General features: G+C 41.9%; 1 protein-coding gene across 1 annotated transcript in view; it reads right to left on the reverse strand.

Annotated features, from left to right (window-relative positions):
- Nucleotides 1-21,171, reverse strand: part of tdrd1 (tudor domain containing 1) — a gene marked incomplete at both ends in the record, with an annotated part of 123,204 nt that extends 102,033 nt beyond the window's left edge. Inside the window, 8 exons of the mRNA XM_084141431.1 lie at nucleotides 2,117-2,260; nucleotides 2,354-2,533; nucleotides 2,870-2,956; nucleotides 9,448-9,511; nucleotides 10,271-10,388; nucleotides 10,736-10,790; nucleotides 10,871-10,917; nucleotides 21,024-21,171. Of these exons, the coding sequence (XP_083997557.1) occupies nucleotides 2,117-2,260; nucleotides 2,354-2,533; nucleotides 2,870-2,956; nucleotides 9,448-9,511; nucleotides 10,271-10,388; nucleotides 10,736-10,790; nucleotides 10,871-10,917; nucleotides 21,024-21,171 (843 nt within the window). The remainder of the gene's footprint in view (nucleotides 1-2,116; nucleotides 2,261-2,353; nucleotides 2,534-2,869; nucleotides 2,957-9,447; nucleotides 9,512-10,270; nucleotides 10,389-10,735; nucleotides 10,791-10,870; nucleotides 10,918-21,023) is intronic.
- Between the last annotated feature and the right edge of the window lie 6,264 nt (nucleotides 21,172-27,435).

The raw sequence follows: 27,435 nt of genomic DNA on the forward strand, positions 1-27,435 counted from the left end.
ATCATGGTACTTTGAGATTTATTTTAAACTGTAAAACCCTTACGCACCACTGTACTTTGTATACCAGGGTTGGCTGGCCTTCTCTAGTCACTCGTAGGCTCAGTCACTGGTATACTTTTATTTACAAAGCCATTTTGGGTTTACTACCTTTTTATTTGGGCATTTTTATTGTTCAGAAATGTGGTGGGTACTCTCTTCGTTCACTGGACTTTATCCTGCTAACTGTTCCAAATGTCCGAACTGAATTTGGTAAAAGGTCTTTTATGTACTCTGCGCCATCGTCTTGGAACACCTTACAAAATAATTTTAAACTGGAAGAACTTGTCCCGATTGGTGTTTTTAAATCTCTGATGAAGGATTTTGAGGCTGATTCCCTGACCTGTCAATGTTTTTAATTTGCTGTTTTTGATATTGTTATACTCCTGTGAATTCATGAATGGTTTTTACTAGATTACTTGTAGTTTTTCATGTTGTCTGTCTGTAATTTTTTGTAATGACTTGGTGCTGCCTATCTTGGCCAGGACGCTCTTGAAAAAGAGATTTTAAATCTCAATGAGCCCTTCCTGGTTAAATAAAGGTTAAATAAATAAAAATTAAAAAGGCTGGGATGGGCTACAGGACAATAGGCAAGCAGCTTGGTGAGAAGGCAACAACTGTTGGCGCAATTATTAGAAAATGGAAGAAGTTCAAGATGACGGTCAATCACCCTCAGTCTGGGGCTCCATGCAAGATCTCACCTCGTGGGGCATCAATGATCGTGAGGAAGGTGAGGGATCAGCCCAGAACTAAACGGCAGGACCTGGTCAATGACCTGAAGAGAGCTGGGACCACAGTCTCAAAGAAAACCATTAGTAACACACTACGCCGTCATGGATTAAAATCCTGCAGCGCACGCAAGGTCCCCCTGCTCAAGCCAGCGCATGTCCAGGCCCGTCTGAAGTTTGCCAATGACCATCTGGATGATCCAGAGGAGGAATGGGAGAAGGTCATGTGGTCTGATGAGACAAAAATAGAGCTTTTTGGTCTAAACTCCACTCGCCGTGTTTGGAGGAAGAAGAAGGATGAGTACAACCCCAAGAACACCATCCCAACCGTGAAGCATGGAGGTGGAAACATTCTTTGGGGATGCTTTTCTGCAAAGGGGACAGGACGACTGCACCGTATTGAGGGGAGGATGGATGGGGCCATGTATCGCGAGATCTTGGCCAACAACCTCCTTCCCTCAGTAAGAGCATTGAAGATGGGTCGTGGCTGTGTCTTCCAGCATGACAACGACCCGAAACACACAGCCAGGGCAACTAAGGAGTGGCTCCGTAAGAAGCATCTCAAGGTCCTGGAGTGGCCTAGCCAGTCTCCAGACCTGAACCCAATAGAAAATCTTTGGAGGGAGCTGAAAGTCCGTATTGCCCAGCGACAGCCCCGAAACCTTAAGGATCTGGAGAAGGTCTGTATGGAGGAGTGGGCCAAAATCCCTGCTGCAGTGTGTGCAAACCTGGTCAAGACCTACAGGAAACGTATGATCTCTGTAATTGCAAACAAAGGTTTCTGTACCAAATATTAAGTTCTGCTTTTCTGATGTATCAAATACTTATGTCATGCAATAAACTGCAAATGAATTACTTAAAAATCATACAAAGTGATTTTCTGGATTTTTGTTTTAGATTCCGTCTCTCACAGTTGGAGTGTACCTATGATAAAAAAATACAGACCCTCTACATGCTTTGTAAGTAGGAAAACCTGCAAAATCGGCAGTGTATCAAATACTTGTTCTCCCCACTGTAGCTAGTAAAAATCGTCTGTCCTCGGTTGCAACACTCACTACAGAGTTCCAAACTGCCTCTGGAAGCAACGACAGCACAAGAACTGTTCGTCGGGCGCTTCATGAAATGGGTTTCAATGGCCGAGCAGCCGCACACAAGCCTATGATCACCATGCGTAATGCCAAGCGTCGGCTGGAGTTGTGTAAAGCTCGCCACCATTGGACTCTGGAGCAGTGGAAACGCGTTCCCTGGAGTGATGAATCACGCTTATCCATCTGACAGTCAGACAGACAAATCTGGGTTTGGCGGATGCCAGGAGAACGCAACTTCTAAAATAATTTTCACGATGAACTCACACATGGTGGAATGGGTTCAATGCTGGCAGCGAGGGGCTTGATCCGATCCAGTGTCACGTCTTCTTCGTTTCCGAAGTCAATGTAGAGAACGTTTGCATATTTATCATCTGCAGCTACAGACTGGACAACACCTCTGTACCATTTCTAGAGTGGGAGATAAGCAAAGGATTAGATAGAGCCTTTAAAAATCCATACTAAGAAGTATTTTTATGACTGCATTTTTTGCTTATTCCTCACCTGATCCAAGGAGTATTTGACGGCGCAGACCTCTCCGGTGATGGGCTTGTAGTCTGTCCCTAGCGAGCCGCCGTTAGTCTTCTGCAGTTCCACAGTAATGGCTCTCAGAGCCTCAACCAGCTCTGGGCTTTGGACGTGAATGAAGAACCTACCAGGGCTACGCAACTCCACCACAGACACCTTAAGGCACAGACAACCAGGAAGAGACAAGACTTCATCTGAATACACAAACACAATGAGATACTCAACATACTACAAATGTTGGCCTATGTACCTACAGGACTATCATCATTGTGTGGGTGGAACATTGAGGTATGTTGGATTAGTTTGTACACCTGTGGATTGTTCTAACATCAGACATTCCCATAGCATATTTTCTAAACATGCGTCAAAAATAAGATCAGTCCTTACTTTTGCCTCTTGAATTCAATCAATGGTGACACTTTAGGTCAGACTTTTTCCCGGACCTAAACATGACCTCAAAAGGACATTAAAGGCGCTGGCCAGAGCACAAACCTGAACTTTCATTCCTTTGGTGATGTCATTCTTACGGAGGTGCCGCAGGTACACTCGCTGGGGGCAAGTCACATCGCTGTTGTTCACCTGCAACGCCAGGTCACTGTATTACAGATCTCATAATATAGTGTTCTTCTCAGTTGACTGGTTGCAAGTCTCTAGTGTCACGAGTGTTCTAATAAATTCCATACAGTTGCTGGTCAAATATATGGTCACCCTTGCACGATTCACTAGTTCTTTTAAAATAACTAGAAATACAACTTTGTTCACGTGTATATTTGCTTGATTTACAAAACACACAGGACAAAAAAATTATCTAAACTGAAATGGAGATTCTTCACTTTGAAGTTTTAAAAAAATGGCTCCATAAATCGTGGCATCGAACTGTTCAGCAGACTTTTAGCCCTCCATAACTGGCTAGGAGACTATTGCAGCTCTGTGAGTGTAACATTTATTGACAATTTTGATAACTTCTGGAAACAAAGCTTGTATTATAAGGAGGATGGGATCCAACAAAATCATTTGGGATCCTGGATCCTTTCACAGCATTATAAGGCTGTGTTGAGACAATGACTTATCAATGACCCAAGCCAAGCTCCGTTAATCCAAACTATTGTGTAACTGAGTTGTCATAATGCTTCAGCAAATGTACATTATCCTAGGGGCGTTGGAAGAGACAATGTAAGTAACCTAATTTATGTCCCTCTTACTGCACCGAATGCCTCTGCTGATCCCACATCTATTGTATGCAGTAATCATGTGCCTATGAAGCAGAGTTATACAGTTAGCACTGAGGCGGTGTGCTCTAGTAGGAAGTCCACTGTGTGCAGCTCACCCTGCACGAACATAAAGAACATGCACATGTCTACTTCTGCCAAGCTTCCCAGTAAAGCAATTAAAACAATCAAGAATCCCAGAAAAGTGCTAAAAATAGCCCACGTGAACATATGTAGCTTAAGAAACAATGTTCATGAAATCAATAATTTGCTAGTAACAGATGACATTCATATTCTGACAATCTCTGAAACTCACATAGATAATACCTTTGATGATACAGTGGTAGCAATACATGGTTATAACATCTAAGAAAAGACAGAAATTACAAAAGGCGGAGTTGTTACCGTTCATATTCAGAACCACATTCCTGCAAAGCTGAGAGAGGATCTCATGTTAAATACTGTTGAAGTAATATGGCTACAGGTTCATCTGCCTCACGTCAAGCCCATTCTGGTGGGAAGCTACCAAGTGCTAACAGTCAGTATATGGATAACATGTGAAATGCTTGATAATGTATATGATATCAACAGAGGGGTATATTTTCTGGGTGATTCAAATATTGACTGGCTTTCATCAGGCTGCCCACTCAAGAGAAAAATTCCAACTGTAACTAGTGCCTGCAACCTGGTTCAGGTTATCAGTCAACCTACCAAGGTAGTTACAAACAGCACAGGAATGAAATCATCAACATGTATTGATCACATTTTTACTAATGCTGCAGAAATTTGCTTTAACCTTTTCACACATCAGTTCCAAATATCTCTAACAATCGCCCCAGCGTGATTTATTTTATGCACGTGATGTCAGAATGGCCGCACTGTTCCAAAATGTGACTGTTACGCAACAGGACAGTTAACATGTGCTGCCTGCTAATTATCTATAGGCTGTTTCAACTTGTCAATTTCAAATTGTTTTCTAACAAGTTTTATTTTCTAACAACAGTTTGAATTGAGGTGTGTTCCACCTCCTCATTAATTCATATAGAAGTAGCCCTTTTCAGTGTTGTGGACAATTTATGTTTGAGGCTTTACTGAGCCGGACAAACTTCTCTCTTCGAGGAGAGCCCAAGCACGTCTTCACCAATGTTTCCGCAGATCAAGTATGCAGACATTTGCGCAGTCTTGCACGAATTGGCAAATTTTCTGGCTGGCGCTCGCATTGCCTTCCTTGTATTTTTCCTTACAAATAATAACTTTGGACATGTGTGCGTTCCTATCAAAGTAAGTGCCTTATTTTCTGTATATCGTGTTGTCGTTTCTACTGTAGAATACAGTTTGTATGTGTGTATGTTTTGTACGTATGGAGCATAATGTATTTAGTTATATTCACGTTTTCAAGTTCTGGTGACAAATAATGCATTCCGATTATTGCATAGATTGTAAAGGAAACCTATGATGTGTGTAAAATACTTTTTTGAAGGTTCTGATTATAATGAGCTAATGCTAAGCTATTTGCCAGCTATGTGTGGCGCCATGTTTGTTGACATTATACAACGCATTCTGGGTGTCACGTCAACGTCTGTCAGACCAAAGAAGTTATGAGGTGAAGGGTAAACTTCCGGAAGGGAATGAAGGGAAGTGAATGACCATACACGACACACCCCCTTCAACATGCATACTGCAAACAGACCAAACTCATCTTGTCTCCTTTTATTAGCTTTGGTTGATGCGAAAAATCAAACATGGTGGCGCGCACAAACTACCCATCGTCGGATTACTTTCCATTTCTAGAAAGAGTTTACTCAATTATTTCGATCAATGGTGAGCTCACCCTTGATGTGATGAATTCTAAATAGCAATTGCTATTAGCTCATTCATATTGTGGTTTCTGACAGCCGAGAGTTCTCTAAATATGACCGCTTGTGTTACGTCAATCTTTCCTCAGTTAGCACTAGGACTAATGTAGCCTACATTTTCCGGTTTGGATGACTGTGTATGCTGTCGCTACATCTGTGAATGTCTGAACATTGCATCCAAAAAATGAACTAGTCACATTCAGGACATTACTGTGTAAGGACTGTTTGTGCAAAATGTTTCTGTGAAAAAGTGTGGCTAGCTCAAATGCTGACTGTTGCGTCAATCGAAACTGGATGTTCTAAATCGTTCTAATCACACCGGTTTGAGCGTACGCTGCAAGGACCACTGTACAATGATCACACCCGTTTGTTGTTACGTGTGAAAAGGTTAAAGCTGTATCCAAATCCATCGGATGTAGTGATCACAACATAGTAGCCATATCTAGGAAAATGAAGTTCCAAAGGCTGGGCGTAATATATTGTATAAGAGCTTTGAAAGTTTCTTCAAGTGCAGTCGCAAAAACCATCAAGCGCTATGATGAAACTGGCTCTCATGAGGACCGCCACATGTGTATTTCCCACCATAAAGCATGGAGGAGGTGGTGTTATGATGTGGGGGTGCATTGCTGGTGACACTGATTTATTTAGAATTCAAGGCACACTTAACCAGCATGGCTACCACAGCATTCTGCAGCGATACGCCATCCCATCTGGTTTGGGCTACCATTTGTTTTTCAACAGGACAATGACCCAACACACCTCCAGGGTGTATAAGGGCTATTTTACCAAGATGGAGAGCTGCATCAGATGACCTGGCCTCCACAATCCCCCGAACTCAACCAACTTGAGATGTTTGGGATGAGTCGGACCGCAGAGTGAAGGAAAAGCAGCCAACAAGTGCTCAGAATATGTGGGAACTCCTTCAAGACTGTTGGAAAAGCATTCCAGGTGAAGCTGGTTGAGAGAATGCCAAGAGTGTGCAAAGCTGTCATCAAGGCAAAGGGTGGCTATTTGAAGAATGTCAAATATATTTTGATTTGTTTAACACTTTTTTGGTTACTACATGATTCCATGTGTTATTTCATAGTTTTGATGTCTTCAGTATTATTCTACAATGTAGAAAATAGTAAAAATAAAGAAAAACCCTTGAATGAGTAGGTGTTCTAAAACTTTTGACTGGTAGTGTACACTATGAAACAAAAATAAATGAAATGCAGGGCAAAAAGGCAAACTCAGCTCCATCATTCATTGAATCATATGGCTCATTCATCACAAAACCCACTGATCTTGCCAATAAAAAAATCCTTAAAGCAGTTGGCAATATTAGCAAACAATAAACGCTTACACTACACATCCAAGTATAACGGATACAATTATGAAAGACATGCATTGTAATTTTGAATTCCGTAAGGTTAATGTGGAAGAAGTGAAAAAATACCGTTGTCTATCAACAATGATAAGCCACCGGGGTCTGACAACTTCGATGGAAAATTACTGAGGATAATAGCGGTCGATATTGCCACTCCTATTTGCCATATCTTCAATTTAAGCCTACTAGAAAGTAGAAAGTGTGTGCCATCAGGCCTGGAGGGAAACAAAAGTAATTCCGCTACCCAAGAATAGTAAAGCCCCTTTTACTGGCTCAAGTAGCCAACCAATCACCCTGTTACCAACACTTAAACTTTGGGGTAAAATAATGTTTGACCAGATACAACACAGAGGGTGTTCTTTAATGGAAGCCTCTCCAACATCATCCAGGTAGAATCAGGAATTCCCCAGGGCAGCTGTCTAGGCCCCTTATTTATTTTCTTCAGTAAAGCCAGTGTGTCTATGTGTGCTGATGACTCAACACTATACACGTCAGCTACTACAGCGAGTGAAATCACTGCAACACTTAACAAAGAGCTGCAGTTAGTTTTAGAATGGGTGGCAAGACATAAGTTAGTCCTAAATATATATTGTTTTTGGGACAAATCATTCACTTAACCCTAGACCTCAACTACATCTTGTAATAAATAATGTGAAAATTGAGCAAGTTGAGGTGACTAAACTGCTTGGAGTAAACCTGGATTGTAAACTGTCATGGTCAAAACATATTGATACAACAGTAGCTACGATGGGGATAAGTCTGTCCATAATAAAGCGCTACTCTGCCTTTTTAACAACACTATCAACAAGGCAGGTCCTACAGCCTCTAGTTTTGTCACACCTGGACTACTGTTCAGTTGTGTGGTCATGTGCCACAAAGGCGGACCTCTGAAAATTACAATAGTCTCAGAACAGGGCATCACGGCTGGCCCTTAAATGTACACTGAGAGCTAACATTAATAATATGCATGTAAATCTCTCATTGCTCAAAGTGGAGGAGAGATTGACTTCATCACTACATGTTTTTGTAAGTAGTGTTGACATGCTGAATTCACTGAGGTGTCTGTATAAACTACTAGCACACAGCTCGGACACCCATGCATACTCCACAAAACATACCACCAAAGGTCTCTTCACAATCCCCAAGTCAAGAACAGACTATGGGAGGTGCACAGTACTACATAGATCCATGGCTACATGGAACTCTATTCCACATCAGGTAACTGATGCAAGCAGTAGAATCCAATAAAAAAAAACAGATAAAAATACACCTTATGGAACAGCGGGGACTGTGAAGAGACACACATACACATGATAAGACAAGCACTCTACACACACGTGCACATGGATGTTGTATTGTAAATCTGTGGTGGTGGAGTGGTGGCCTGAGGGAACACACTGAATGTGTTGGGTAAGGTATTATGAAATGTAATGTCATGTAGTATTTTAAACTGTATGTAACTGTCTTATGTTGCTGGACCCCAGGAAGAGTATTTGCTGCCTTGGCAGCAGCTAATGGGGATCCAAAATAAATACAGAAAGTAAGATCATACAAAATAAAACATTGAAATACATTAACTCGTATTGGCTCCATTAATATTCCTTTAACAGCCTCACTAAGTAAGTAGTGCTCTATTCTCGCCCTCAGTTTGTGTAATTAACTTGAGTCACAGAGTAGTAGTGATGTGCAGTTAGTGAACGATTATTTACAGCAGGATTAATACGCTCCCTTCTGGCTCAGTGGCTCCGGAGATGTGCTCTGACCACCAACTGTATCATAAGTGCGCACATGGAAACAGCATAGAGAAGAAAAACACATGTTCAGAACTAATAATTGATCGCATGGTGCAAGAATGAATGCAATTAATTGATTATTGAATGTTATCGATGGAAATAGCTTTGTAGAACCAAAACATACACAGCTTGCCTCTGCTCAACAAACTTCAACTCGAGAACGAATCATTTTGGGGGGGGGGGGGGCTGCTGCAGTTTGCAAACGATATTGTGCTAATCTTCATCACAGCAGTCAAGCAATTGCATTCCGCCAAGAGTCATTCACAATCTAGGGCTTGATTCAATCCGTATCGCTGAAGAGCTGCGCTGTAGCGTGATTGAAATGTAATGGTAATTTCCGATTGAGCCAACATATGCAGCATTTACCGTCAATGCAGTCTCCGAACACTGCCTTGAAATTTCTATTGCACTGTAGCGCAGGTCTTCAGCTCTACGGATTGAATCGTGCCCATAGTCCGGTTGCGGCCGCAACTAGACCTCGATTCATAGGTATCAAGAAATTATCTTATTTGCATGCCTAGCAATCACAAATGTACATTGTTTGAAGCACACTTATAAGTCTCAGTCACAAATGACAGCTCCAATAAGCCCCCTATCGTGAACGAGAGGCTTGTAGAATCATGATTCTTTCGAGTTTTTAGTTCATCGTTCGCCGGTAGGGGGTCCGACGTGCTCTGGGCATTAATGAAGCAAATGAACGAAATGAGTCGAAAGATTTCAAAAGATTGAGTCAGTAAAAAGAGCCGAACTTCCCATCAGTATAGAGTAGGGCATCAGGAATTTGGCCAATTGAAACAAGTGGGTTTTTCTCTACAGCATCTCAACAACACAGAAGAAATGATACCTTTGAGACTGATGGGTTCCGCCCATTTCCAATCGGTGAAGCTGGGGTTTCCTTTGGCTTATCCCTTTTTGAGATGAAGGGTGTAAAAAAATTAAAAGGTGCATTTTAGCATTTTTGAAGGGACAATCTGCAGTTCAAACAACAAAGCAGCCACCCCACCCAGCCACCCCACCACTGATTTGGTAATCAGCTGAGAGATCTAAATTATAGTTCAAGGCAATTTTTTAAATATTTTTTTTATTTAACCTTTATTTAACCAGGTAAGCCAGTTGAGAACAAGTTCTCATTTACAACTGCGACCTGGCCTAGATAAAGCAAAGCAGTGCAATAAAAACAACAACACAGAGTTACATATTGGGTAAAACAAAACATAAAGTCAAAAATACCACAGAAAATATATATACAGTGTGTGCAAATTTAGCACGTTATGGAGGTAAGGCAATAAATAAGCCATAGTGCAAAATAATTACAATTAGTATTAACACTGGAATGATAGACGTGCAAGAGATTATGTGCAAATGTACTATACTGTGTGTTTACAATAACATTGTTCACAAACAATGCAGTAAAGAAATGCTTATATTTTGGGTTCTGATGTTAAACTAAGCTCATGAGACATTTATAAGTTATATTCTTCAAGAATCAAATGGGTATATCACTAATTTAAAAGTCCAGAAATTGATGTAGCAATCGTATACTGCCCCTTGAAGCTTAACATGAAGCAAAAAGAAGCGCTAAAGTTCCCTGCCCAGCACTAAAACATCCAATTCAACAAATCACCTTTGATTGATCCTACCAAAACCATGATTAGTTACATATTCACCTTGTGGGAGTATCCAGGGTACTGAGCTTGCACATGTGCCTGTGTGCATTCCAGTCCTCCGACTGGCAAGCCACTGAACAGTAGCAGGTTTTCTTGCAGCGCGTGCAGCGAAGGTTACCTGGAAAATATTAAGTTTTTTTTCAAATCTAGCCCAGCTTACAGACCTCGATCAACAGCATCCAACAACTGGCTTTAATAATTTGTTGTGCACTATTCAGTGATGTAAGGGATGCGGATTTAATAAGAACTGTCTACCGATTAAGATGTACCTTCCAACGCGGGACACGTGCTGCTAAACCGGTACAGTCATTTGAGTGCGACTTACCTCGAACGCTTCTCCTATTTTATACACTGAGACGGTAATCCTGTTCACAGTACTTGTACAGTATGCCGTAGAATTTGTGGGGCAAAGTCAAACAACAAACTGATACATCAATGAGAAATTAGCAAGGAAATAAGACCAACCTTGCTGACTGCAGTAGTTGCACAACTTAGTGAATGGGGGCATAGAGGCTGTTTTCTATAAAGGGCAAAATAACAATGTTATACATTTGAGACATGGAAAATCGATATTCCAATTGAAAAATAATAAATGCATACCATAGAGCCGTTTGTGAGTACAGTGGTTTCTTTTCGGCTGGCCTCAGCTTTGACAAAGAAAAGAATGATAATTATTGACATGCTAAAATGAGGGTGTTAGGTGACACCACAAACAATGGACGCTATGCGAGAATACTACAAAAAACAGCAGTGATCAAATAAATGTTCACTAAATGTCAATAATGTGGTCATCAAAATACATCAATCATTTGAAAACATGAACGTGGAAGTTAACCATGTCTAAAAATCACAATACTGTACATTATGATATTTACATGATATGAGCCCAAATGTAAAGTGTCGTGTTTAGAATGTTAAATTCTGTGGGAGAGCCTTTATGAAACCCGCAAAATCGGTGTTCATATTTGCTCTTTGCGATGGGTATTCAGCACTCTACCAGCGTAAGATCGATGTGACATTGTATAGGCAACAAGTATGGGAAAGTGCTGTGGGTGTCATACGGTCATCAAACGTCCTAGGACTGAATATATAAGGTAAAACATTTTTCCTTCGCTTCGGTCATTTATGTTTTCAGAGACACAAAAAAAAAACATTGCAGGTTACAAAGTAGAGCTTCATAGCAACATTCTGGTGTATGGGTTTTCATGGATTGGTACAAACTCACGTGGCGCCCCCTGTGACAAGATGCTAGGTAGCTAGCTGTGTGAGGGAGTGTTTGTTGGCTTGACGCCATTCGCTGATGTAACACCCTGGGCAAGAGGCAGCACTACTCTGCAGTGGGGGTATTGTGCCAGCGCAAAATGTTGTGATTGATGATTGGATTATTTCAAGTGTAAACTACCAGAATTCAGTGGCTACAGCCCTACAAATCGATAAAAACAAAGCTATATATTACTGATTTTAAAATGCATCTATCTTGCTGTGCAGGTGGCTACCAGGCAGCTAGCCACCTAGGCTAATTATTTGCCTCTGCTAATTATTTGCTGGATACGGTGCAGCTTATCCTTCCATCACTACAGTAACTCATCAACACCAAACAATGTAACCCAACTCAGATGTAGGCCTACCTTAGAAGTAAGCCATCTTATTAGACAAGTAGTGTAGCCTTCTGTGTTACAGTTCAGACTTAGTGAGAAGTAGGCTTTGGCAGTATACCGTATATACACACACACCGTAGAAATAGCCACGGGATGGTTTTTCAACACATTTTAATATTTGTAGCTACTTTTTAAGTAAATACCTGCAGTCAACTTGTGCAACATGTTAGGAGATAAAGCAGATTGCGTTCTTCATTTCACCGGTCACATGATTTTACATTATGAAGCTTACCGTAGTTCTCCAGAACAGTTGAGCCATTCACATTTGTTTGTTAATAGCACAAAGGGAGAAAGTGGGAGCAGGTGAGTCCAGCAGTGTATGGACAGGGGTTATGTTCTATAATGAAAGTCAATGTTTTAATTTTTCTTCAATAGTGTGATCAGGGACGTGCAACTATACTTTTCTTTCACAGAAAATACATTAGTGCAACACAGTTGGCAGAAAATACCTTCATTTTCATCTGAAGTGCAACGCTATTCGGCTGGCAGCCACACGTACATCAGCTTACAATGAAAAAGCAAGGTATTTTTGCAAATACAATGCATGGCCATCATATTTCTAATGTTTATCATAGAAAGAATGTAGCCAGCTACATTTCCTAATGTTTTGCTTAAAGTGAATCTTGCATTTTGAGAAAAGTACAGTAGAAAAGTAGCTACACATCAGTCAGAGCACTGTCTGCTGATAGAATGGCCGGTCGTGAATTCTCATCCGAGCGGAGAAGTGCAACTGAAGCACAAAATTTGTCTGACGCCGAGCAGATATTACAATAAGAAGCAGTTTACATCTGCATTTACAAAACGCAGCAAGATATTTCTTAAGCGTTCTCTTTTTTTCCCTGCGTGTGTTAACCGGACCCCTAAGTTTAACTACGGTGACAGGACATCATATTGCGTTAGCTTTCTGCCCTGTCTGAGAAGTCAAAGCCCTTTGGATGAGTTACAGTGGCATGCGAAAGTATTCACCCGCCTTGGCATTTTTCCTATTTTGTTGCCTTATAACTTGGAATTTAAATGGATTTTTTAGGGACAAAAAAACAGAATAGGTATGCACGCTCAAGTTTTCACCCCACCCCTAAGTCAATATTTTGTAGAGCCACCTTTTGCAGCAATTACAGTTGCAAGTCTCTTGGGGTATGTCTCGATAAGCTTGGCACATCTAGCCACTGGGATTTTTACCCATTCTTCAAGGAAAAACTGCTCCAGCTCCATCAAGTTGGTTGGGTTCCGCAGATGTACAGCAATCTTTAAGTCATACCACAGATTCTCAATTGGATTGAGGTCTGGGCTTTGACTAGGTCATTCCAAGACATTTAAATGTTTCCCCTTAAACCACTCCAATGTTGCTTTATCAGTATGCTTAGGGTCATTGTCCTGCTGGAAGGTGAACCTCCGTCCCAGTCTCAAATCTCTGGAAGACTGAAACAGGTTTCCCCTCCAAGAATTTCCCTGTATTTAGCGCCATCCATCATTCCTTCAATTCTGACCAGTTTCCCAGTCCCTGCCGATGAAAAACATTACATTTACATTTTAGTCATTTAGCAGACGCTCTTATCCAGAGCGACTTACAGTTAGTGAGTGCATACATTATTATTTTTTTATTTTGCATACTGGCCCCCCGTGGGAATCGAACCCACAACCCTGGCGTTGCAAACGCCATGCTCTACCAACTGAGCTACATCCCTGCCGGCCATTCCCTTCCCTACCCTGGACGACGCTGGGCCAATTGTGCGCCGCCCTATGGGTCTCCCGGTCACGGCCGGCTACGACAGAGCCTGGATTCGAACCAGGATCTCTAGTGGCACAGCTAGCACTGCAATGCAGTGCCTTAGACCACTGTGCCACCACCACTGCTGCCACCACCATGCGTCACTGTGGGGATGGTGTTCTTGGGGTGATGAGAGGTGTTGGGTTTGCGCCAGACATAGCGTTTTCCTTGATGGCCAAAAAGCTCAATTTTAGTCTCATCTGACCAGAGTACCTTCTTCCATATGTTTGGGGTCTCCCACATGCCTTTTGGCGAACACCAAATGTGTTTGCTTATTTTTTTCTTTAAGCAATGGCTTTTTTCTGGTCACTCTTCTGTAAAGCCCTGCTCTGTGGAGTGTACGGCTTAAAGTGATCCTATGGACAGATACTCCAATCTCCGCTGTGGAGCTTTGCAGCTCCTTCAGGGTTATCTTTGGTCTCTTTGCTGCCTCTCCGATTAATGCCCTCCTTGCCTGGTCCGTGAGTTTTGGTGGGCGGCCCTCTCTTGGCAGGTTTGTTGTGGTGCCATATTCTTTCCATTTTTTAATAATGGATTTAATGTTGCGCCGTGGGATATTCAAAGTTTCTGATATTTTCTACTTCTCCACAACTTTGTCCCTGACCTGTTTGGAGAGCTCCTTGGTCTTCATGGTGCCGCTTGCTTGGTGGTGCCCCTTGCTTAGTGGTGTTGCAGACTCTGGGGCCTTTCAGAACAGTATATACACATGTAACAGATCATGTGACACTTAGATTGCACACAGGTGGACTTCATTTAACTAATTATGTGACTTCTGAAGGTAATTGGTTGCACCAGATCTTATTTAGGGGCTTCATATCAAAGGGGATGAATACATGTGCACGCACCACTTTTCTGTTATTTATTTTTTTGAATTTTTTGAAAGTAGTAATTTTTTTTCATTTCACTTCACCAATTTGGACTATTTTGTGTATGTCCATTACATGAAATCCAAATAAAAATCCATTTAAATTACAGGTTGTAATGCAACAAAATAGGAAAAACGCCAAGGGGGATAAATACTTTTGCAGGGCACTGTCCTTGTACAGCTACCACTATCTTGATTTCCTTGCGTTTTTTCTCCTCTCCATTCTCACCTGTCTTCTCCTCCCCCCTCTTCTCCGAGCAGAGCAGGCAGGCCTAGCGACTCCAGACTCCACCCAGACACAGCGTGTAGCCTACACATGCTGCTCCAGAGCCAGTCCTGTTCTTCCTTCAGACAAGCATGCGTCAAAACTTTGTTCATTTGCACAACGTCTCTCGTTCACATTCGCTTGTAAAATGTCCAAATGCACCAAAAATGACATTAGGTAGCACCTACCTATATATGTATAACTTTGAGCTGGATTGCCTGTCTTTGCCTGTCTTCGCAATTAGTTTATTATCATTTGCGCTTGTTAGCATATTTAGATAGCAGCATCCATGGAAATTCGCTATTACTTGCGCTAATTTTTTTTAAATTACTACGGCACCTTGACAGTCTTTAAGCCAATTGGATAAGCTTTCCAGGGATATGCAGTTGACCTGGGTGGGACAAAACAAGGCCTAGAACATTTTATGCGTAATGCGAACTATTGCTACCTGGCTCAGAGACGAGACGCAACGAGCACGCTACATTGGAAACAGATTTCATTGCTTTAGCATAAAAGATGGCTTCTCAAGAAGAAGAAGAAAAAAAAGGTAAAAACTAAGAATATCGAACAGGAAGCTAAAAAGAAGGCAGCTATAAATAAGTATACCGACATAGAAGCTTTGAATAAAAAACTGGTCGGACTCGGATCAGGGGAGCGATTTGGACAACGAGTATTTCGACACGGCCGACAAAGATTGCTTTCTAGAAGGATTGGATCCACTTTTAGATCTGTAAGTAAATTATTTTCATGACATTATATAGCTCATTTACTATATGTATTTCGTTTTTTACAAGTAATTTCAATGTTATATAATTCCAAAGTAGTTATTGTCTATGTTTCATATTAGTTCACTGTTTGCTGTTCTAAGTTTCATCCTTTTGAGAGGCAACTAAACTCTCATGGCCATTGTTTATTTGTGGTTCTCACCTCTGCCTCCAAAGTGTTACTGTTTACATTGTGTGTGTTTCACACCTATGTAAGTCACTGTACAGATAAAGTTTAGACTTGGTGTTTTTCCTTCACAGTAATGTTGTTTTGTAAATTTAGTCAACTGTAATTCTGTGTGTCTTACAACAATATATCCCTTTATTTTATTCACCACAGAGTGGAGGATGCAGAGGATTTCAATGACGTTTGGGAGCCACTCCTCCCCAGCAAGAGCCCCCGCCGGGCAAGGTCTTCACCCCCCACTGCCATGTCAATCACCCCGTCTGATGGTTCTACATCCACTTTTCATAGACCTCTTGAAAAAGAAAATAGGGGCTTGTTGGACTAACAGGCTTGTGGGGCTAACAAGCTGCATTTTGTGAAATGGAAGGACACTAGGTAACCATGCTCACCACACAGCATAAGGCATTCAATAACGACCATGTCTCAAGGAGGGTGAAAAAGGAAATGTTTTCTGTGAAGGACTACAATGCCAGCATGGGGGGTGTTGACCCATCTGATGCTCTGATAGGCTACTACCAGGTCCTCCACAAGACCAGGAAGTGGAATAAGACTTTTTTTTATCACTTTGTGGACATTGCTATAGTAAATGCTTTCATTCTCCACAAGCAGATGGCCAAAGCAAAAGGTCAAACCCCTTTCTCCCAGTTGGCCTTCTGAGAGCAGCTTGTGTTGGAAATGGCTGAATTGGGGGCCCAAAGCAACCTCTCAAGACCCCCCACTCAAGGTGAGCGGCACTATCCAACACACATGCCAAAAAGACAAAAGGAAGAACTGCAAGCATTGCACAAAACACATGCCAGATCTTCTGTCCGAAATACCAGTTCGCTTTTTGTTTCCTGGCAGAGAGGGACTGCTTCAAAGACTATCATGACATGCACAAGCCAGAGTGAAAGTGAAATCTAATCATCTACACCTGGGATGTAAAACTAACACAAATGCCATTTGTAAATTGTTCATCTTATTTCTATTTTTGCACCTTTTTTAGTGAAGGACACGTGTGAAACCAAGTGTGTTTGAGAATACATTTTTATATATATCTGTTGCTTTTATATTGTTTTTGTACACAGTTCATTTGTATGTGGGACCAATATATTGGATATGCCTAGGCTAATCGTTCAGGCACTTTGGAGAGGTTGAAAAAAAAAAAAAACTTAGATATCCCCTGTATGTCCCCCGACACCACCACAATGTTTGAGAGAGGTTGGTGTTGTTTTTAATAGTGTTTCGTTTTTATAGTGAACAATAACTTTTAGGCACATCCAGTGTGCAAAAGAAAGTGCAATTACCACATTCGGGCACTTTGGAGAGGTTGAAATGAAACTTGAATGTACCCTGGATTTCCCATAACACCACCACAATGTTTGAGTGAGGTTGATATGGTAGAAATTGTGTTTTATACTGAAAAATAGTATTTAGGGATTGCAAATATGTAATAGCACAGGAATTACCTAATTGACAGACATATGTCACTTCGGAGCGGTTTAGGGACACTTGGAAACGTTCTGTGACCACACCTGACAACACTTACTAAAACATCTGCCCATTTCTAGTTGTTAGGTCTATCAATCCCATTATTTTTTTGATATTGTTCACATGTTATGGAAGCCATCTGATGTGTTTCCAGCTCTGTGAATCAATAATTCACTTATAGCTTGTCAATGAAAGATGACTTTCAAAATAAACAAAAAAAACGTATTTGTGTGCTTGATCTTGTGTATTCTGAACCATGTAACTCCTATCTTCTGATAATTTCCTCATAATCTCCCAGATGTCTTCTTTCCAAATATACCAAGTTTTGGCATGTCAGAACCATGTATTACACATAAATAACAGTTACTTTTGGGTATGTCTATTTAGGCGGAAATATTAATTTTGCCATTACATTTAAGATGTTAAGACTAATCAGTTAAGCTACTGAATACTACATAAATGTGATATATATGGACTAACTGTTACTAGTCGGTAAATAGTTACCCTGCTTTTTGTTTATGATTATGTAATCCCAATTATATGTACTCTGTTATCACCCCTGGTGGGTGGGTGGATGGCGGTGTGTGCGCATGGGTGGCACCTTACGCCATAGAGTAAACATTCTTCATTGCTAAAGCATACGGCACTGTACACTGTATTTTCTTTTCTTTATTCTCCTGTGCAGTTGTATATAACCTGTTACCAATGCTGCTAGTCATGTTTGCACTGTTACTGTACACTTCTTAATGCACCTTCATACCGATATTTGATTTAGAGAGAGAGTGAGAGCGACCCACATTGGTTTGTCTGTGTGTGTATGTGTGGGGAGAGGGCTCTATTTTTCTGGTCTTAATGCCCTGACAAACTTGCTAATCTGCTAATGGGATGTCTCAACTTCCTAAAATTCTTTGAGAAGGTGGCGATTAGGCTATATGCAGATATTCCGGTAACCGCCCATTAAGTGTTATAGGCAGTATCGTGAACTGCACTATTCCAAGCCCAGTATTGACAGTGCCCGTCGAGAGAGAGGGAGAGAGATAGAGATCCGCTTGACTGCAAAAGTAATGAAAAAAATGTTTTTATGTTAGTTAGGTGTGTCTAGGTGTGTCTAGCAAAAGCACTCCCCATTGAAGTGAATGGAATGTTGCAATTCACTAACTAATTCGCATAATTCATTTTTGTTGTTGATAAATTCAATATTTGGTATTGCTTTATGAAATTGTTACAACCTCCCAGTTCTGCAAAAAACGTCAATAAATGTTTACAATATGAGTACCTTACTTTAAATGAATGGGCTTAAGATGCTTTATACCACCACACTGTTGAATACCCGTTTCTGATTGGTTAGAAGGGCATTCTAGAATGGACATTAAAACCTGATAACGGGACAGTTGGAAAAGATATCAGGACACCTTGCAATCATGACGCAATATGCGCCTATACATGCAGACTTGATAGAAAGCTACAGAAAGCTAAACCAACAACCACACAAACCAAAATGGACTTTAAATATTCTTATTCCTGTCACTATATTTGAACTTATTGATTACGTTACAAGGGTGAACAGGAACTTTGTGTATGGAAAGTTACTGAGTGAGACAAGTGGCCAACATGTTATTGCTGAATATTAAATTCCTAAGGAAGGAGGTAAAGAGCAACAGTATAGTGTCAGTTCCTGATAAGGCAGGCCAGTTTCAGTGAAATTAGTACCAGGAGAGATGTGGAACTCAACTCGAGATAAGGTCAACAGTTGAAGAGAGAAGAAACCTCTGGGAAGAGGGTCAGAGGGGACCGCCATGACGACCCTTTAACTACAGTCCTAACTCACACACACCCTTCCACACCCATGAAGGTTCTAGACTTAGGCAGGGCCTTGACAATACCAATAAGAGGAACAGACAGTTCTTGCATAGTAACTTACACGGATTGTTTATCATAGTCATACAAAGGTGACTCCATCTAGTCGGAAGGTATAAATATATGCTTGTGTGACTTGTATGGAGTGCTTGCAGCTGAGGCACCTAGTGGGTTGAATAAACTCGGTTTGAGCTTTTTCTAGGTCGTCCATTTGAGTTTACTCTGTTCAGAACCTAACTATTGTAAACGCAGGTCCAACAAGGAAAAGCTTAGCTAGCATTTGTTTTTGCAGAGATGTATTTTTTTGGAGCATCTGATTACCTAACGTGGTGAGTGATGGAACATTAATTTCTCCGGTCCCTATGTTGCATTCATAACGCAAGTGACACTACGCTGTCAAAATGATTACCTAACGTGGTGAGTGATGGAACATTAATTTCTCCGGTCCCTATGTTGCATTCATAACGCAAGTGACACTACGCTGTCAAATCCTCCCACGTTTTTAGTTTGACCAGCTGTTTTCAGCAACTGGTATTTTTTTATTTGGTTGTCATATCGGAAGGTTAGCTAGCAACAAACTATTTAGCTAGCTTCTAGCCTAGTGTTTGATATGCAATGCGAACTCCTCGTAAATAAAGTGTTGAGTGTCCTGACGAAAAGGCAAACTTTTCTAGCTATCCCAGGCAAAATCAGGCATCATCAACTCACTGCTATGATGTGTCCAAATGAATGTCAATAGAAAACAGCTTAAACAAATGCAAATGCAGCTACTTTGCTGCTATTCTGTCTGCAGAGGTCGTGACTGTTAGCCCTAGCTAGTTGGCTAGCTAGCAAGCAAGGGACAAGAACGTTGCCAGCGAGCATGGCAACTGAACATGTAGAACGAACAACATAAATAACCGAACGAACGACAGGGTTGCTCATCTCTAGCAACCAAAAGATGAGAAAGTATGAATTATCAATGTTATTTTATTTTTTCTACTGGTAAATGTGTGCTTTAGTATTGTTTTCATTGGCAACTGTGGTATAACCGGGATAGACGCCTCTGTTCTTAACATTACCTTGGAAAAATGAACTCTGCAAAGGGACTCGGCTCCACCTCGTCTCGCTGCGTAGTCCATTATTTCCAAGGTAATGTAATGAATTTAGGCGTTCATCCCTTGCAGATTTATTTTCTTTTTTCATTCCGTACATTCGAATTAGCATATTAAGTAGTGCATTTGCATGAACTTGTATAAAAGGTTGCATTCTAATTTCTTAAATTGTTACCAACTGTTTTGCATAAAGCATGAAGATTTGTTAATAATATGACCAACCTACCTGAAATTATTAGTCTTAATTTACTTGAATTATGTATTCCGTACTGCCTCATTTGTATTTTAAGTGTACATTTGCATAATATTGCAGTTTAATTTCATACATTTTACTCTTTTTTTTTTATTTTTTTTATCAACTCTGTTCTACATCAGCCCTGAAAATGTCATAACAATATGACAACCCTATTTTGAGATATTGGACAAAACGTGTTGAAATTAAGAATCCAGACAGGTGATTTGGTGCCATTATTGACTAGGGATTAACATTGACCAGTCCGCAACCTTTTTGACCTTTTCCTATCACTTGAAAATAAGATCTCAGCAATGGTAAGTCCTATCCTCATGAAATAAAGTGTTCTGTGTTCCTGAGACGCTTCTCTATAACATGGAATCCAAAGTATAACACCAGAACCACAGTATCATTTTGACCCCTAACACCCTACTAAAATCACTACAGTATTATAAGTGACAGACATTCTGCATGGTCATTATGAAAATCAAGCAGTCATTACACTGAAATAAATCCAATAGATGTATTTCAAAACGAAATTCTCGCTAATCAACTATCATTTAACACATTGCATTGCACATTCATACAAATACCATCCCCGTTGGAGCTCGCTAGAGGCCGGTCTGGTCTTGGGCCAGGGGCCCTTGGGGTTGCAGTGGCACCTGCTGGGCTGGTTGACGGCCTCCTCAAAGGCATGTTGGGTTGCACCACGTTTTGGAAAGTGCCGCGGTTCATGATCATGCTGTCAAACCTAAATCAAAGAGCATATTAAAAGTCTTTGCTAGGTTGTTGAAACATTAACATATCAGTACAAGATTGATTTGGCACTTCGTTTGCGAGCAACCATATAGCTAGCCAAGTTGTTTGATGAATGACTACTAGCTAGCTAGCCAATTGGTGGTGAAGGTTATGGAGTGATGTAGAGTAGTCTCAGACACCTGTGACTGTGTTATCAAGATCATCGTGGCACATTAAATGTGCATTCGAAATATAGCTAGCTAAGTAACCTTACGTTTCCACCATATCATTGGAAGACAACTATTAAATTAGTCTACCTATCTAATCACTAGTTAACTTGCTAGTAAATTAACTATTTAGCCATATCATGTAGCTAGCTAGTATCGAAATGAACTGGCTAACTCAGCTAGACGCTAGCGTTTTGCTAGCCGGTTATTTTGTAGCTAAAACCCAAAGGCCGCATAAACGCTAATTGAAATATGACCCACTTATAGTGTAAAATTCACTTCTGAGTAGTTTTCCAATGAAAACATAATTATTTATTATGTCATTTCGTGAAAACTTTGAATTTACCTGTATTTCGCTGTCGCACATGGTATTGCGCCTTTTCGTTTCTGATATCTGCGCATATGCAGTGGACTAGACAATCTTCCGCGCGCTGCTCTCCTAATTTTGCGCGTGCCTCGTTGCTATTTGTTGTTCTATGTCTATATAGTCTATGTACCAAAATAAATCTATTTATTGGTTTGGTAAATACTTTGATGATGCTATTTAGATCATCCATGCACTCTCGAGCCCTTCTTGTCAATTAAAGAGGCAGTAGGGTAGACAAATGAATGGTGTTAGTTTTTCAAATGTGTCCCGTTGAGATATTTGGGGCTTTCACGTGCTGTCGGAGTTATCGAAAGTTCGGAGTTCTGACCTGGAAGTTTCACTAGAATGACCCTCCAAATTGTAATTACAAGTGGCAAACTGAGGGAATATTGAGTATGTTCCAAAATGCATACTTGTGTTCTATCTGTGGTCCTCTGTAGCTCAGCTGGTAGAGCACGGCGCTTGTAACGCCAAGGTAGTGGGTTCTATCCCCGGGACCACCCATGCACAAAAATGTATGCACGCATGACTGTAAGTCGCTTTGGATAAAAGCGTCTGCTAAATGGCATATTATTATTATCTAAAGCCTATTCATAGGTTGCACCTCCGTCACGTCATGCCATTGTTATGAACATTCTCAAGCCGCCCTCTACCGGCGGCGTAATAGTGGTGCCCTAAAGTCGTGATAAACCCAGTCATTCTGGACGGAGGATAACGACTGTTTAGTCAAAATGACACTATAGTGCCTGGAAATACGAAGACATTGCTAAAGGAGTCAAATGTTTAGTTGGAAACAACTTTGCCAACATTATCATGTCGTCAAATTTACTTTAGACAGATGTCAATGTCATTAGCTAGCAAAGTTAGTCAAAAAAAGCTAGCAATCCTAACGGTAACTAGCTCAAATCAGGTGTCCTCCCCATCTTAGCTAACTTTATACTACAATAATAATAATATGCCATTTAGCAGACGCTTTTATCCAAAGCGCCTTACAGTCATGCGTCCATAGATTTTTTTTTGTGTATGGGTGATCCCGGGGATCGAACCCACTACCTTAGCGTTACAAGCGCCGTGCTCTACCAGCTGAGCTACAGAGGACCACAACTAATATCAATCTGGTTACATCAACATGATAAAGATTTTCCTACTAAATATTTTCTTCCCTTTGAATGGCATTGTATTTCTAAGCCACTGTAATGCACTTTTGATTAAATCTTCATCAGCGCTCATTGACGCTAATGTAATGAAACAGGCAGGGAGCAGGTCTCGAACCGCGTATATAAACTCCCTCCTTTCAAAGTGCTTCAAAGTGTACTTTCAAAGTACAACTCAACGTCTTACAGGAACGCGCTCACCGGCCAAGCACAGGCACGTTCGTGGATGCAAGGTCTGATCACTTCTGACACCAATGTAATGAAACAGGCAGGGGGCAAGTCTCGAACCCTCAACCTTCTAGCCCGAAGTCCAGCGCGCCATCGACTGTGCCTCAAAAGCATGCTCGCAAGGCAGAGTCGATATCCGCGCTTATAAACCCAGGGTCGTTACAATATATTGAGTAGAATGCTCAGTTGGGCATCAGTCCAAAACTAACATTCAACACAACTGTTTCAATATGCTTTGCGTTGTAGTCATGACAGACAAAGATATATAGTTAAGCAAACTTTACTAGGCATGTTGTCAACCCGCACATTCATACAGTAAGTCCCAACTGGTTTCCGTTTCCTGTGTAACATCAATATTGCTACATGTTCTCTTTTTTTTTTTTTTTTTTTTACAACAAAGGCAGACTCCACCTAACTTTGGCTTGTAGTCCATGTCTGCAATAAACTTGAATGTGAACTGAATGTTTGTTTACTGTCTCTGACTGTCCATTAATTATTATTATTGTTACCTTCCCACAAAGTCTTTCAGGTGTATAGGTATTTGGATGGCCCTACCAGACCTTGTGTAGGGAGACTTGATTACAACAGGAGGTGCTTGACCTGAGATGTTTGGATCTACTTGTTGAGGTGCAGCGTCCACCTCTAGGTTATGTTCAGCACCCTGCTGGTTGTCAGCTGGTGCTCTGTTTACTGGCTCTGTGCCAGGCTCCTCAACAGTGGGGAAATCCTCCTCTATTTCTCTGCTCTTCCTCAGGTGTCGCCTGTTCCTCCTGAAGACTTGTCCCTGTTCTGTCTTCACCTCATAGGACCTTTGCTCCACTGGTCTGACTACTGTGGCCCTCTGTCACCAGTGTTTATGTCCTGTGAGTGGCTGAACTCTCACCCTGTCATCTCGTTGCAGCTCTGTGAGATCTTTAGCAGAGGTGTCGTAGTACTTCGCCTGTTTCTGCTGTCTTTCTTTGAACTTCTCCAGCTGACAGTTTGCCATCCCCGGTCTCAGAAGATTTTCACTCATTATAAGTAGTGTCTTTGTACGTCTTCCCATGAGCACCATTGCAGGGCTGCTGTCTGTTCCTTGTGACATGGTATTTCTGTGATCCAGCATGGCCAGATATGGTTCAGCACCTGCTCTCTTTGCTTTTGCCATCAGTCTTTTGGCTGTTTTCACTGCCGATTCCACTTTCCCATTACTTTGCGGGTATCCTGGAGATGATGTTTTGTGTGTAAAGTCCCAAGCCTTGCTGAAACTTCGGAACTCGTCTGAAGAGTACTGGGGACCATTGTCTGTGTAAAGGATGTCAGGTATCCCATAGCGTGCAATGTGTGTCTTCAGTTTTTGAATGACCGTTTTCGACTGTGTGTTCTCCAAATGGTCCACTTCCCAGAAGTTGGAGAGATAATCAACTGTGACCATGTAGTCTCTGTCGTTGAACTGGAACAGGTCAGTCCCTATTTTTTCCCAGGGACGCTTTGGTGCTTCGTGGGGCCTCAACGTTTCTTTCTGCTGCTTCATACCCCATGCCGTGCAGGTGCTACATTGTGCCATGTATGTTCTCAGCTGTACATTCATGCCTGGCCAGTAGACACACTCGCAAGCTCTTCTCAGACATCCCTCTGTTCCTATGTGTGAGGAATGGATTCTCTGCATTATCTCTGACCTGAGGGCAGTAGGCACAACGACTCGCTCAACTCTGAAGATAACTCAATTTTGCACACTCAGCTCATCTCTGTTGTGAAAATACATGGCTATTTCCAAGGGTACATGTCCTTTCACTTCAGGCCACCCCTGCAGGATCACATTTTTCAGTGTCTGGAGCTCCCGGTCCAGCTCAGTGGCTCTCTGGATGTGCTTTAGTCTCTCGCTTGACACAGGGAGGTAGTGTATCATATTGATTGATTCCACTTCGACCTCCACAGGGCCTCTGTTGTCTTGTTCTGTGAGGTACGCCCTGCTCAGGGTGTCGGCCAGAACCACATGTTTTCCCGGAACGTATCGGAGACTGACCTCATAGTTTTGGAGTCTCATGAGCATGCGTTGTAGTCTTTTTGTGAATTGGTGGAACCTCTCCATGCCAAACACCACTGCAAGCAGCTCCTTCTCTATCTGTGCATACCATTTTTCAGTTTCTGTCAGGGCTCTGCTGGCGTATGCTATTGGTTGTCCTCCCTGCACCGAGGCTGCTCCTAACCCACTCTCTGAAGCATCACACTGTAGTACAAGCTGCTCTGTTGGGTTGTAGTATTTCAGCACAGGGGTCTGTGCAATGGCATCCCTGATTTTATTGAAAGCCTGCTCATGCCTCTCTGACCACTCCCACAGTGAGTTCTTGTGTGTTAGCTGTCGCAGTGGCTCGCAGAGCTCCGTGGCGTGGCTGCAGAACTTGGCTAGGTAGTTTACCAAGCCCAGGAAGCGCTGCACCCCGTGCACATCTGTAGGCCTAGGCATCTGTTTAATGGCTGTCACTTTTCCTGGGTCCATTGTCAACTCCTCTGATGTTAGCAGGTGGCCAATGTAGGGCACTTCCTTCAGCCTGAGCTGCAGCTTCTCCGGATTCAGCTTGATACTGAGCTTCCTGCATGTGTCCAGGAGCATTTTCAGGTTTTTGTCGTGGTCCAGAGTTGCCACTTCATCGTTTTCTCCTTCTCCCACAATCAGGATGTCATCTGCAATGATTTTGACTCCTGGAAGATCTTCCATTGCCTAGTTCAACTTCCTCTGAAAGATCTCTGGGGCTGGACTGATTCCCATTGGCATGCGCAGCCACCTGTAGCGTCCCATGGGAGTAGAGCATGTGGTGAGATAGCTGGAATCCTCCTCCAGTTCCACATGCCAAAATCAATTTTTTTACATCACAAACAGAGAACACGCGTGCTCTGTTCAGATCTGGCAGCACGTCTTCAATAGTGGGAAGTGGGTAATTGCTCCTCTTGAGCGCCTTGTTGAGAAGTTTCGGATCAATGCACACTCATAGTTTTCCAGACGGTTTCTTTACTACGATCTGTGCTTTTTTCAACTGCTTTTATCATCCTTCTTTTCTCTAGACCACTGAGCTCCTCTCTGAGTGGTTTATATAGTGCTACTGGCCCTCTTCTCTTTGGCAGCTGGACGGGCTCCACTCGCTCAACCACCTCCAGCTTCAGTTTGCCGGGTAAGCATCCATCTCCCTGGAATACATCAGAGTACTCTTGTTTAATTTGCTCTTTAGTCCAGGATCCTGTTGTTTTCTCGATGGCCAGGATGTTGTGATGCTGCACATTAATCAACTCCATTGCTTGGATAGCCTTACTGCCTAGAATGGGCCTGTGCACATTCTTGTTGACTACGATGAACTCAACTCGGTAGGTTTTCTTATTGCGTGGATTGATCACTTTAAGTGTGCACTTCCCCAGTGGCATCAGAGTACTCTTGTTATACATCACCAATACCTGACTGCAGGGCTCTAGGTGACTGGCTTTTATGAGGTTTGCAGGGGGAACATTACAACTAGCACCACAATCTAGCTGAAATCTGACTGACTTTTTGTTGACCAGCACGGTTGCAAAGAGAGCTGCATTGGGGTCTGTGGTTTTCTCCTGCACCACGTTGATGCTCTCTGACTTTGGCCCTAGTGTGATGCAGACAACATCCTCATCGCTCTCTGAGTCAGCTAACGCATTTTCCATTGCCAGGACTCTGTTTCCTTGCTGGTCCCTGCACTTTTGCAAACCGTAGAGAAGTGATTGTTTTTTCCACAGGATTTACATTTTTGTCCATATGCAGGGCATTTTTCCATTTTTCTCTCATGTGTCCGTCCACAGTATCTGCATTGTATAATGCTCTGTCCATCTGTAGGGTCTCCTCTCCCTCTCGGTCTATCTTTCTGTGTGACTGCATGCAGTGCTACAGGGCCCTGCACATTTATGACTTTAGCTCTCTGTCTGGACAGTTCTGCAGCTCTTCCAATCTGTATGCATTTCTCTAAACTGAGATCAGTCTCTCTGAGTAAGCGCTCTCTTAAGTGTGGGTCACATGTGCCACACACAATCCTGTCCCTGATAAGAGAGTCTGTGATTACTCCAAAGTTGCAGGTGGCCACTAGAGTCCTCAATTCAGTGACATAGTTGTCTAAACTCTCATCTTGGCCCTGACTACGCATGAAAAAAATATATCTCTCAATTGTTTCATTTTTCTTGGGATCACAAAATGCATCCAGTGCTGCAATTACTTCCTCAACGGAGAGATTGTCTTTTGTACTGCCCACACATAAAGTTTCACAAATCTCTCTGTCTTTTTCCCCAATGAGATAATACA

The sequence above is a fragment of the Coregonus lavaretus genome (assembly GCF_964263955.1).
Source record: "Coregonus lavaretus genome assembly, chromosome: 25".
In the NCBI taxonomy this organism is placed as follows: domain Eukaryota; kingdom Metazoa; phylum Chordata; class Actinopteri; order Salmoniformes; family Salmonidae; genus Coregonus; species Coregonus lavaretus.